Below are 14,155 nucleotides of genomic sequence, written 5' to 3'. Positions count from 1 at the left end.
GGAGAGGGCAAGAAAAACACTCTGCTTCCTTCAGCTTTAATTATAGAGTTATAGACTGTCATATTTTAATTTTAGAGGAATTTATTTCTGAACTCTAAAAGTAGTATATACTTCAATATAACGTAGATTTATCAATCTGTGTTGAAGATGAGTAAAGTATGACCCCTGCCTTCAAAAACTTTGTAACAGTAATCTCATCTCTGGCCGGACTTCAGAATCACTAAAATCACAGATGTCCAGTCCCTGAGATTTGGCTTTAGAAGGTATGGGCCTGGGCATTGCTTTATAATTTTAAAGACACAGGAGATAAATACAGAAATATAAAACAGAATATGTCAAGCAACTAAAGATATTAATCTTTAATAAAGGGAGAGGTCTTAAAAATTTGAAAAGGTTTAAGGAATGTCAGTTGAGCTAGGCCTGGCCGGTGGGGGATACTTATGGAAGAGTTGAGGTTATGATAAACCCAGAAAAAAAAGGCTGGAGCCAGAGAATGGAGGGTGTTAAACCAAATTAAGTAATTTATATTTAATTTAGTATATTATGGGGTGCCATTGGCTATTTTGAGCTGAGGAGGTATATGAGAGTTTTTCAACTAACAGGTACAAGATAAAAGGGGAGAGACCAAAGGCAGTGAAATGGGTTAGGAGGAAATTTCTGGAGTCTAAATGATAGGTCATTAAATCCAAATCACTCTAGATAGCAAGAGGAATGGAAAGGAAGAAAGATCAGAAAAACATTTCTGAGGTATAATTATCAGAATTCATTGACTGATTGGATCAGGAGGCAGCAAACAAGAGAGAGAAAAATGAAAGGTAACTCAGAGGGTTTGAGGTAGAGTAGTAGCTGAGAGAATGTTGTGTCCATTTGTAGAAATGAAAAGCTCAGTGGAAAAGCCTGTCTAGAGAGTAAACCCACCAGTTACCTCTGAACTGCTTGTAGAAATGGAATGCTTTGACAGTGTGTTCCCGATCCCAGCACCTTAGACCACCCACAGCAATCCTTCTAAGGACTGAGAAACCAGAGGTATCAGCATATAGAATAGGAGCGGAATTGTTAGGAAAATGTTGTTTCTAGTTCAGTTCCATTTTTTATTAACTACTTATTTTACTAGGCTCTCTTTCAATTCTTATTGCATATTACTATTACTATATAATTGAGTTTATTTATTATATGTGAAGTAGCAGCAAGTGAATTTTTGTACTCCGAAGTGTGTAGAAGAGTGAGCCCTAGAGAATGCTATAGAGGTGGGAGGAATTAGTAAATGCAGTCGGTAAGATTTAAATTCTTCCATCTCACTCTGTGTATCCCATTCTCTACACACCAGCCAGTGTACTCTTAAAATGCAAGTCATATTATATTTTTCCCCTGCTTAAAACCCTGCAAACAGACCACCCAGTGCACTTGGAGTAAAATTCCAACCCTTCACCGTGGCCTGCAAGCCCTCACATGGCCTGGTGGCTGCCCACCTCTCTGAATCATCTTCTGCCACTTTCCCCTCACCCCCCATGTTCCTGTCACTCCAGTCTTTGAGTTTCTCAACTGTGACAGCTTCTTTCCTCCTTCAAGCCCCTGCACTTGTTCTCCCAGAACTCTGCCTGCAGCACTCTGCCCCCAGACTTTCTTCTGGCTCCTTCTTTCCATTGAGGTCTCAGGCCAAAAGTCTTCTTTATCCAGTTGAAACTGATGGCCACTTTTCCCCTTCCCACTCCACACTCTCCTTCATTCTCTTCACATCCCCTTTTGTACTTTCTTCACAGGACTCCTAATTCTCCAAAATTATCATGTTCATCGGTTTACTGTTTTTTTCTGTCATTTCCCACTAGCAAGTATGCTACAAAAGCAGAGCCCTTATGTTTCTTGCTCACCAATGCATTCCCTCCACCAAGAAACAGTGCCTGGCATACAGTGAATACATGTATTAATAGGAATGTATGGATTCATCACTCACAGGAACTCTGGGAAAACTATCTGCCCACAAAATATATCCTTTAGCGTAGAATCCACAAGTGAGAGAGGAAGACCACAAACACCACAGAAGATTCAGATATTTGAACTAGTAAATGGTTTTTTGATTTGTTTTTAAATAAGGAAAGTACTTTGCAATTCATTTTCTGTTTTACCCTTCCCTTCCCCCCGCCACCACATATACATGCACACGCATGCGCGTACACACACACACACACACACACACACGCACACAGAGTCAAACTGGCAGCCCAGGTACCGGGGAGCTAGGGAAAGTGAAGCCTGACAAATTAGAGTGTTATTTTACAATGAAGGAACTCAGGGCTCAGCAAAGCTCTTTACTGAATATAATGGGAATATTAGAATCAGAAACCTGTACTTAGGGAAATAACTATTTTATGCTTCTTTGCATTCCCTTGTTTATCGCTATGTTTACTTATAATCCTTTGGTAAAGTTACTTTTGAAAATGACAAAGGGAAACTGGAAATGGGGGCTTTTGCCCACAGATAGACTCAAGTTTTAAAGGGAAACAATATATCCCTGGAGGCCAGGCCTTGTGGCAACAGTGGGAGTAGTATGTGACAGCAAGACAAGAATTAAAACCCAAAAAGCACTTCTACACCAGCTGTCTGAGTTCAGTAGGCAGTTGAAGTAGTAAAAATGCATCCCTTTTTTTAATCAGTTTAGGAAAAGGTTGATTAGAGAAGTCTGCAAGGTTCAAAGCCAGAGACACACAGCTACTGCAATGGAAAGAAACTTGCTTGTATCTTACACAGGTAACTTAACGAGGCATTGTAACATGTTTACTGAGCTGCACTTGGCATTTTTCCCTTACACAATCTCAGTGAGCACCCCACCCAGCTCCATCACTATCCCTGAGTATGGCAGTATCATGCTTGTCCCTTCTAACTTAGAGGGTTTCCATTAGGAGCCCTTCTCTGTTCAAATATTGGTAGATTTGTATTTTATTTTTTAAAAAAATGATATTCTCCTTAGAAGCTCTAGAATTCATTTTTAAGTGAATTTTAGTTATATTTAGTTACATTTTATTTCTTTTTCAGTGCTCTGATATTTCTGATTCTTTATAACTTTCTAAAAATAATGCTGGTGAACTCCTAAATTCATTAGTTAATCCCAGTGGGACTCAATAATGCATATTACAAACCTCCTGATTTTTATGTATTAGATGTTCTTAAGAATTCCCTTACCTGTTATTATCAACATAGCTATATTGACAGGGTCTTCATTACTTCCTAATTGCCCATACTTCTTTTTCTTGTTAAGATCAATTTTTAAAATCGAATCTTCTCATTTTGGAAATATTATAGACATATTATCATGTTAATGCTAATGTGTTTTATATCTTTCTAGCTTCTTTCCCTCTTTATCATGGGAACTTACAAAGTTTATTTAATACCTTTTGCTTTTAAAATGCATTCTTTTGTTGGGGCAGAGAAGAAGCAGAGTGAGAAGTTAGGGGCATGTGCTTGGTTTTTATCCCTCTGAAACAAAGATATAAAAGATGGTCTTCCATATTTAAAGGTGACTTTATGAACTGTGATAGTCCCTATTCTAAACCAGACCCTAAGATATAAATTATGCATACATTGTTGAAATTACAGTCATACCTTGTTTTATTGCACTTAAGTTTATTTCATTTCACAGATACTGTACTTTTTACAAATTGAAGATTTGTGGCAACCCTACATCAAACAAGTCTATCACTGCCATTTTTCCAAAAACTGCATGTGCTCACTTTGTGTCTATGTGTCACATTTTGGTAATTCTCACTGTATTTACAACTTTTTCATTATTTTATCTGTTATGGTGATCTATGATCTGTGATCTTTGATGTTATTATAATTGTTTTGGGACAGCATGACCACGCCCACAGAAGATGGTGAAGTAAATGTGTCTTCAGACTGCTCTGCCAACCTGCTGATCCCTATCTTTCTACCTCTCTTCTGGCCTCCCTAGTCCCTGAGACACAACAATATTGAAATTAGGCCAGTTAATAACCCTACAATGGCCTCTAAGTGTTCAAGTGAAAGTATGAGTCTCCTGTTTCTCACTTTAAATCAAAAGCTAGAAATGATTAAGATTAGTCAGACAGACATATCAAAAGCTGAGACAGACCGAAAGCTATGCCTCGTGCACCAATTAGCCAAGTTGTGAAGGCACAGGAAAAATTCTTGAAGGAAATTCAAAGTGTTACTCCAGTGAACACAGGGACGATACAAAAGCAAAACAGCCTTATTGCTGATATTGGGAAAGTTATAATGGTCTGGAAGAAGAATCAAACCAGCCACAACATTCCCTTAAGCCAAAACCTAATCCAGAGTAAAGCCCTAAGTCTCTTCAATTCTGTGAAGGCTGAGAGAGGTGAGGAAGTTGCAGGAAAAAAAGTCTGAAGCTAGCAGAGGTTGATTCATGAGGCTTAAGGCAAGAAACCATCTCCATGACATAAAAGTGCAAGGCGAAGCAGCAAATGCTAATGTAAAAGCTGCAGCAAGTTATCCAGAAGATCTAGCTAAGATCATTGATGAAAGTGGCTACACTAAACAGAAGATTTTCACTGGAGACAAAACAGCCTTCTATTGGAAGAAGATGCCATCTAGGACTTGCATAGCTAGAGAGGAGAAGACAATGCCTGGCTTCAAAGCTTCAGAGACAGGCTGACTGTCTTGTTTAGGCGCTAATGCAGCTGATGACTTTAAGTTGAAACCAATGCTCATTTACCATTCCAAAAATCCTAGGGCCCTTAAAAATTATACTAAATTTGGACGTGGTGACTCACACCTGTATTCCAAGCACTTTGGGAGGCTGAGGTTGAGGGATCACTTAAGGCCTGGAGTTCAAGGCCAGCCTGAGCAGCATAGTGAGACCTCATCTCTGCAAAACAAAACAAACAAACAAACAAAAAGTTATGTTAAATCTACTCTACCTGTGCTCTATAAATGGAACAACAAAGCCTAGATGGTAGCACATCTGTTTACAGCATAGCATGGTTTACTGAATACAGGTGGTCCCTGGGTTATGGATGAAATATATTCCTGAGAACATCTTTAAGTCGGATTTGCCTGTAACTTGAATCCCTGATAATAATATAATGGCTCATAATGTGGCAATAATAATACAGTGTAATGCTGTAATAATAATAACAATACCCCTATACTGTAATAATAAGTTACAGAAACTATGGTGTTTTTTCTTTTAATTCAAACAAACATAAAAACAAACTCATACAAAATGTTTAGGTAGGAGATAGGAGAAATTTGGAAAAAGAATATTAAAAGTTTACACTCACCTGGTGTTGCATCAATGCTAATAGGAATGTTACACTTATTTTGATCTTCTAACTAAATCAATAATAACTTTTCCATTTCAGCAGTCAATCCACTATGCTTCTTGGTAATAATTGATACTTTCATTGGAGCACTGCCTTTCGCATGTTTCATTATTCTCACTTTTTCCTTTACAATTGTTCTGATAGTAGAGCAACTGAAGCCTAATGCTTTACCAGTGAATGATGGCGTCTGGCCTTTCTCCAAATGCTTATTTCTACTTTCGTTTCCATCGTGATCACCTTTCTCTTCACTGCAGGCTCACCTGGACTTGCAGTGGACTTTTGCTTTGGGGGCATGTTCATAAGGATAAACACAGACTCACTAAATCAAATTAAAAAGTTAAGCTGGAAGTGATGCTGTGTGTAAGCGACTGTATAAACAATGAGACTAGCTGCTAGCATAAAGATGCTGCAGTAACAAACCGCTTACACCATGCAGGTTTGTTTACATGTAGAGAAGAAACTAGTTCCCAAATTATTTATTTAATTATAAATTATCCTTGTGGGAAGTCTTGGGAGCCTATTTATAAGTGTGGAATACCGTAAGTCAGGTCATCCATAACCCAGGGACTGCCTGAATTTTTTTTATTTTTTATTGATACATAATAATTGTACATCTTCATGGAGTACATGTTACATTTTGATACAAGCATATAACATATAATGATCAAATCAGGGACTGCCTGAATTTTAAGCCCACTGTTAAGACCTACTGCTCAGAAAAAAAGATTCCTTTCAAAATATTCCTACTCATTGAAAATGCACCTGGTCACCCAAGAGCTTAGATGGAAATGTACAAGGAGATTAATGTTATTTTCATGCCTGCTAATACAACATCCATTCTGAAGCCCATGGATCAGAAGTAATTTCAACTTTCACATCTTACTATTTAAGAAATACATTTTATAAGGCTATAGCTGCCCTAGATAGTGACTCCTCTGATGGATCTAAGCAAAGTAAATTGAAATCCTTTTGGAAAGAAGTCACCATTCTATTAATAGATGCTATTAAGGACAATTGTGATTCATAGGAGAAGGTCACAATATCAACACTAACAGGATTTTGGAAGAAGTTGATTCCAAACCTCATGGATAACTTTGAGGGGTTCAAGACTTCAGTGGATGTAACTGCAGATGTGGTGTAAATAGGAAGGAACTAGAATCAAAAGTGGAGCCTGAAGATGTGACTAAATTTTTGCAATCTCATGATAAAACTTGAATGGAAGAGGAGTTTCTTCTTAGGGATGAGCAAAGAAAGGTGTTTTTTGAGATAGAATTCAACTCCTGGTGAAGATGCCATGAACATCGCATCATGGTTGTACACAACAAAGGATTTAGAATATTCCATAAACTTAGGTGATAAAGCAATGGCAGGGTTTGAGAGGATTGACTTCAGTTTTGAAAGAAGTTCCACTGTGGGTAAAATGCTACCAAACAGCATTGCATGCTACAGAGAAATATTTTGTGAAAGGATGAGTCAAATGATGCAGCAAACTTTATGGCTATCTTACTTTAAAAAATTGCCACAGCCACCTCAATCTTGGGCAGCCACTACCCGGACAGTCAGCAGCCATCAACATCAAGGCAAGACCCTCACCAGCAAAAAGGTTACAATTTACTGAAGGCTCAGATGATCATTAGCATTTCTAACAATAAAGTACTTTTTTTTTTTTTTTTTTTGAGACAGAGTCTCACTCTGTTGCCCAGGCTAGAGTGAGTGCCGTGGCGTCAGCCTAGCTCACAGCAACCTCAAACTCCTGAGCTCAAGCGATCCTCCTGTCTCAGCCTCCCAAGTAGCTGGGACTACAGGCATGCACCACCATGCCCGGCTAATTTTTTCTATATATATATTTAGCTGTCCATATAATTTCTTTCTATTTTTAGTAGAGATCGGGTCTCGCTCTTGCTCAGGCTGGTCTCGAACTCCTGAGCTCAAACGATCCGCCCACCTCGGCCTCCCAGAGTCCTAGGATTACAGGCGTGAGCCACCACACCTGGCCCAATAAAGTACTTTTAATTAAAGTATGCACATTGTGTTTTTAGACATAATGCTATTGCACACTTAATGGACTACAGTATAGTGTAAACATAATTTTTCGGGGAAACCAAAAAAATTGTGTGACTCACCTTATTGTGGTATTAGCTTTATTGGGGTAGTCTGGAACCAAACCTACAATACCTCTGAGGTATGCCTGTATTTCATGACCTTTGTGTGGTCTAGGATCAAGTAAAATAAAGTGACTCATTAGAACAGTGAATAGCAGACCAAGAAATTTTTCTAAATTATCTTTTTGGTGATAAGCTACTCCACACTTACTCTGTTCATCAGTCTGTCTACTACTTACCAGTTAACCTTATCTCTGAAAAATCTGATTTGTGTGTGTGTGTATCATTTGAAGAATGACTATTTGCTTTCTCAGATAATTCTTCACTTTATTAAGTGATTCATGGAAGAGATACATAACCTACTTCTTTATTTTAAAAATATTCTATTTGCAGAAACTACATTTACATACAACTTTTTAAGCCATCTACCACATAAAATGAGGTGTAGCTTCAGACTGGTATACATCTGCCAAAGTAAACATCAGGATTTTGGCTGCTAACTCAGTAGCATATTTTGGCATAATTTTTGGCCCCCTCCAAAAAAAATTCTAAGCACTAAGATCAAGTAAAGAGGAGTGTGGACAAGGCTGACTTACAAGAAACATTTGAATTGAGGTCATCACTGGAAGAAGAAAAGGAAGTAGATAAGAATATATATTAATATTTTCATCTCTCTTATCCTATTCTTTGAGCATTCTACTCAGCATAATTTTCAACCATTTTTTGTTTAATTTCTAAATGCTATTTACATGAATATAGCCGCCTTCTTTGTCAGTTCCATTACAAGACACTTTTTCCTAAATATATAGTCTTTTGGGGAAACAAATGACACATTTTAGCAATTTGATCTTTCTCATATGATTTATGATCTCATCCTTCATACATAAAGTTTCTAATCCTTTTGACCATTTATGCTATCTTCACTGCTTTGAAATTTGCTAATTTTTTAAAACAACTGATAGGTCAAGGGTAAATATTCAGTGCAGTATTTTAATTTAAAGATCCCCTGCCTTTTGGTTATTTTACAATGAACAATAGCATTGACAAGCAGTATTTGTGGAAGAAACATAAGATAAATGAAAAATAAGTATTTTCTGCTCTGTATAAGGATAAAAGAGATAGCTAGAGTAGGGTTCAGATTATTGGGAGAATTAGTATCTAATGCAATAAAAGCAATTATTCATTTTTATTTCAGCTGACCCTTGATTACCTCCTATTATAACAAATATTACAGATTGCTTTTACTGTCCTGAAATAAATTCTAGAGATAACATAGTCTACCTATTTACAAGATTGTTCAATAGTCGTTATGCTCTAGTTTAACATATAGAAAGAATAAAAAGCAATTCATAATAAAAAATAATATGCATTTCAATATTTAAAGTGCTCAGGCAAATCTACTTGAGAAGGCATAACAAAGTAGTCGGATACTTGGTCCTATGCATATAGAATGAGTTTGACAGCTACAAATGCAGGCTGATACAGGTGTGCTTATTGGCAATTCAAGTACCATCGGGAGTGGTGCCATCAGTGATGAGATTTTTTCATAGGGTAAACCACTCTTGGTAATATTCTCAAAAACATAAAGTACACAGTCCCTTCAATTTACATAGTAGTTGCATTCATGCAAAATTCAGTGTATATTAAAATCATGCAAAAAGTACTTTGAGATTATTTGTAAAACAGATTTAAATTCTAAGCCCATATAATTATATACAGGTTTTTTTCAACTATATGAATAGCTGTGGAACATTTAAAAATCGTGTGGGATGCAGAACAATTCTTCATCATGCTGTACTGCCCTGCAAATTACAGGATGTCCACCATCCCTGACCTCCTCCCACTAAATGCCAATAGCACCTTCCAATCATCTTAGCCACCAAAAATATCCCTACAAATATCCAAAATGCCTCTAGAGGCCACTGCCATCCCCATTAATAACCACTGATTGAGACTGAGCAAAGGTACTTTTTGTAGCGACGCACTGTCATCCTTAACATTCTAGTTTTATACTGAATTGATTTTATAGGTTGGGAAACAGAATTCACCCCAAAGGTGAATTATCCAGTTAGAACAAGCCTGCCAATCCAAAAGGATATAGAAGTCATTCGTAGAGAACTTGGCAGATATTAAATGTGGAAAAACCCTTTACTCCTTACATTGTGTGAACCTCTCTGGATTAAGAAAATGGGGTTTGAAAAGTGAGAAGTTCACAGTCCTTAAAATGGGGGACTTTGGATAAGGGTAAAGCTATGGTAGTGAAAAGTCGAGGCCCTGACTGTAAAACCATGTTTATCTCCTTCAAATAACATGGTTAGTGCTAAATGGACTAGTTTCCCTGTTACCAGTACATCATTGCAGTTTATTAATAAATGGCTGCTTTTTTGATTAACCTAAATTTCCACCTTTTATATTCTTTTATGAATAAATAATTTAATGGCCCAGTGTTTCTGCACTGATGGAATGAAAAGCAACCCTCTCAAGTTCCCTAAAGTGATATATATATTAAGTACCAGAAAGCTGCTCTCAGAAATTTCCTTTCACTGAGCATTGTCATGGGTAGATTTTCATATTAATTTATAAATATTTTCATTGAACTTTGGCCCTAAATTTTTGAACATGGTTTCCAAACATGTTCTTGAAATGTGTATGTGCAGTCCCAGATAGACATGCAATTATCCAACTTCCAAAAGCTATTTTTTAATTATTAAAAATCCACTTCCAAAAATTTAGAAAAGACATTTTTGTATGATGTATGTTATCATTCCTTAGTTTAGGGAGAATTCTCTCTTCTCCACCCCATTCTCTGTAATTCAGTTCCTAACGTACCTTATTACCTTTACTCCTAGCAATTTTCCCTCCTCTGACAGAAGCACACATTCTCATTATTTATACTCTTAAATTGCAAGAGTAAATGTTGAGTGCCAGTTCAGGTACTCAGTTATCTCAGGGACTTTGGTCTTTTCAGCCCAGGACTAATCAAGTAGAGAGTCATCATAAGCTAAAACTAAAAAGCTTTTGCAGTGGTTTTATCACCAGTGAAATTTGTTCATCCTTCAGAAAGATTGTCACTCAGGAAAGAAGAAATAAAGGAGTTAAAATTGCTTCAGACCATTGACTCCTTAGGTCCCTCTAGATTCATAGATTGAATTGGTTTTCAAGGGGTGGGAGGAATTATGAGAGGAATTCCCTGAGAAAGCTTACAAATTGATCATAGCCTTGGTAACACTAGTAGGTGTAAGTGTGATCACTATGGAGGAAATGCCAAATGTGACTGGAAGCTTGGGAAATGGGAAGGAAAAGAGACAATTAACACCTTTTTTTTTTTTTTTTTTTTGGCTTATTGTGTTTGGGGGTGGGTGTGCCATGTAGTATGCATCTGCCAATGGTCTTTCAAAAAGAAGAAATACAACTGATTTTAAAATATTTTATTATTTAAGTACAATTTAGTAGTTGTTATTGAACTGAAACTAAGCAAGCACTGTAGAAATAGAGACAGAGATTTCATAAGCCTATCTGGAAAGTGGTCCCCATTTTAGATATACCCACAAAATATCATTTAAAGTAGGCATATCTGAGCATATATAGAACTGCTCGCTTAGGTTTGGAGAATATAAAATCCTCCAAATTCAAAAGAATCCTTTGTCATTTGAATAAGTCAAAATTATAATAATAAAAATATCTAGTTATATATATTTTAAAGAACTTGAGATTTTACACACCTATTGATGCAGGCAGGCATATATATAATTTTTTCCCCAAGAATTCTATTAAGAATTGTCAAAATCCAGTTAGGCACTTTAGGATTTACCAGGATAAATCTACACTCGCTCCTTCCCATTGAATAACAATGAATTTTGCCCAAAATGAGTAAGCAAATAGAGAAATGACCTCATTTTTTAGGATGAATGCAGTAGTGTGAAGGGATATTTCTCAAGGATATGACTTCAATGCTGGATCTTAGTTTCAAATGCAAGTTCAGAAGGCCAATCTGCAGAGGAGGGGAGGATAGAGAGCATCCTTGTGAGGGCCCCTATAAAGAGAGGGGTTCTCTACTAGGGCCAGCTCCCACAGCTAAGTCACATGCACAGACTGTAGCTTTCTGCTCTCTGGCGGACTGCAGCCATAGCATCCTTATTGTTGTAACTCCCAGATTGTGATACTGTCACAAAACTGTTGCTAGGCAACAAATGTGGTTACCAGGTCTCAGCGAATAGCTGAAGGGGAAAGCAAAGTGTTGCACCATTGTAGAGTAACCATAGCAATGACCTACTATTACAGACTAAAGAATTATCATTAACAATGTTAAAGTATCAGACAGAGGCCCTGAATCCGGAGACTTCCAAGCAGTATCTCTCTGCATAATTGAGTGATCTAAGAGAAGATTTCAACTGTTTCAAAGCTATTCTCACTCATTATTTCTATGGAAGAGTCTTTGTAATTTTTATTTTTTAATTTAAAAAATTGTTCAGTTATGAAGCTACTGGTAAAATACTACAAGCCAATCACAAGGAGTCAAAATAGATTCATCTATTTCCTCATCTATTCTTACGCCTACATCAGTATTACTTGCTGCTTGTGTTAAACTATAGGTAGATTTGATTTGAAAAATACTATACATTTGTATTAAATCGCAGCCGCATAAAGAAGCTGTAGTAAAATAACCCCTTAAATCGACAACTAACTTGTATCTTTTAAGTTGAATTCCTCCTGACAAAATGAGAGGCCTAGATGTTCTTTTAGTAGTCACTGCTTTGAAACATTTTTTTTTTTTTAGCTTTTCTAAATTCTCCTTAAAACCTGTAAAAATGTCGCCCTAGGATACTTCAAGGCATAATCTCTTTTGAATCTGGTCCTTCATTAAGCATCCCATATGATTTGGTCGCCGTGACCTCGCTGAGGTAATCATGTCTAACAGCACAGCTTCCGGGAGACACAAGAAAAATCCGTTCTTTTTCCCTTGGGAAGCAAGGAAACTTGGGTGCTCCGGGGTGGGAGTAGAAGCGGGATCCCGCGCGCAGGGGAAACCAATCCCCGCGCGCGCCGGGACTGGGGAAGTGGGTGGTTTCCAGGCGGGAGAGGGAGTGGCCCTGGCCGCCGCGCGCCTCCATTGGCCCACAGGGGCTGAGGCCCCGGGCGCCCGGCCGCGCCTCGGGCGACCCGCGCGACTAGTCCGGGCCGCGTCTCCGCGCCCGGAGCGTGACGGGGACTCAGGCCGGAGGCGACCCGAGGCCCCTGAATGGCCGCCGCCCGGGGACGTGGCGGACGTCCGCGTTCTCCTGAGCCTTGAGAGCAAAGTGAACCCTCAAGTAGAGGCGTGCCCGGGAGAGGCCGCGCACGGGCGGGCGTCGGCTCCCCAGCGTGGCGAGCCCGGAGTCGCGAGCCCGCGAGGGGGCGGGGGACCCTGCGCGGGGGACTCGGGCTCGACGGGGGGAGGACGGCCCTGTGCCTCGGCTCGGCCTGGCTGTCGCCGCCCCCACCTGCGCCCGGCCCGGAGCGAGGCCACCTGGTAACCGAATCTGTGGGTTTTTTGCAGGCACCGACCGCCATGAGCTAACTTCCTGGAAGAGCTTCCCGTCTATTTTCAAATTCTTTACCGAAGCCTCTGAGGCCAAGACCAGTTCCCTCAAGCCGGCTGTGACGCGACGCTCCCACCGAATTAAGCACGAAGAGCTGTAAGAGGAGAGCGAGCGAGACGGGGGAGGGGAAGCCCAGGAACCACACTCGAGCATGCATCCACACGTCTCCTAACTGCTTGTTGTCGGCGAGCAGACTCCCAGCCCCTCATTAGATTGTTTTCTTCCTAGAGCACAGGGTCGTGATATATACATCTAAATAGCGTTTTGCATTATTTCTAGATGAGTGCAACTGTCAAAGCAATATGGGTTCACTGGTCGTGCTTCCTGCGGGCTGAGCTCGGGCTTCTCGCTGCCCGTCAGCGCGCAGATTAAGGCTGACAGCGCCCTGCCCGGCGCGGCCGGCGCGGCTCTAATTGCCCTGACGGAGCCCGCGCCGGCGCTGCGGGGTGCGCGGTGTCTGCGCGGTCCTACCGCCCGCCGCAGCGCAGCCGCGGCTGCTCTCCCCCCCCCCCCCCTTAATCATGTCCGTTTTCCACCTCACCCCGCCCCCCTCTGAACAGGAGCAAACTTATTCTAGACTTCAAACTTCCATTTTAACTAGGTTTTTCCCTGAGGGAGTCTTATGCCTCTTTTTTTTTTTAAGGAAATTCCCCCCCACACACACACACAGAGAAAAGTCAAATTTAAATTCAGAACATGAATGCCACGGTGTACTACGGAGTTTGGGGAGTGTAAATTGTTCTCTCTTTAACAAGCCATTTTCATTTCGAGACCAAAAGAACTTTGCGTAAAAATCTATAAAGTACCAAATCCGCATTACTGCTGAAAATCCTCTCCAGTTGATTGTGAAATTTTACACGAGTCTCTAATTTCAGAAGAGACTTTAAAACATAATGATGAGCAGATCTTTTAAGTGTGGTGTGAAAGGTCCCATTTTCAGTGGAATTTCCAACTGTATCATTAGAATTGACTTTACTTTTTAAACATATGATGTGTATTGAGTGTCATTGTAATTTAGATAACACACTTAAGTTTTGCTGTTTAAATCTTAATGTGGAGAAAGTTTGTTGTTAATCCTTACTAGAAAGAGCTATTCTGAGCTTTCCTGGAGTTAGGCCCTTTTAGGGATAGAATATTTTATTGTCATCAGGAAAAT

At 39.4% G+C, this 14,155-nt stretch overlaps 1 protein-coding gene across 1 annotated transcript in view; it reads left to right on the top strand.

The window, feature by feature from the left end:
• The window catches only part of ARB2A (ARB2 cotranscriptional regulator A), a 409,566-nt gene extending 395,641 nt beyond the window's left edge, over positions 1–13,925 (top strand). Inside the window, exon 10 of the mRNA XM_069492020.1 lies at positions 12,957–13,925. Within this exon, the coding sequence (XP_069348121.1) occupies positions 12,957–13,099 (143 nt within the window). The 3' untranslated portion in view covers positions 13,100–13,925. The remainder of the gene's footprint in view (positions 1–12,956) is intronic.
• The last annotated feature ends 230 nt before the right edge of the window (positions 13,926–14,155 follow it).

This window comes from Eulemur rufifrons, chromosome 17 (genome assembly GCF_041146395.1).
Source record: "Eulemur rufifrons isolate Redbay chromosome 17, OSU_ERuf_1, whole genome shotgun sequence".
Lineage (NCBI taxonomy): Eukaryota > Metazoa > Chordata > Mammalia > Primates > Lemuridae > Eulemur > Eulemur rufifrons.
The sequence above is the reverse complement of the archived record's forward strand: the minus strand, read 5'-3'. Positions and strand labels throughout refer to the sequence as shown.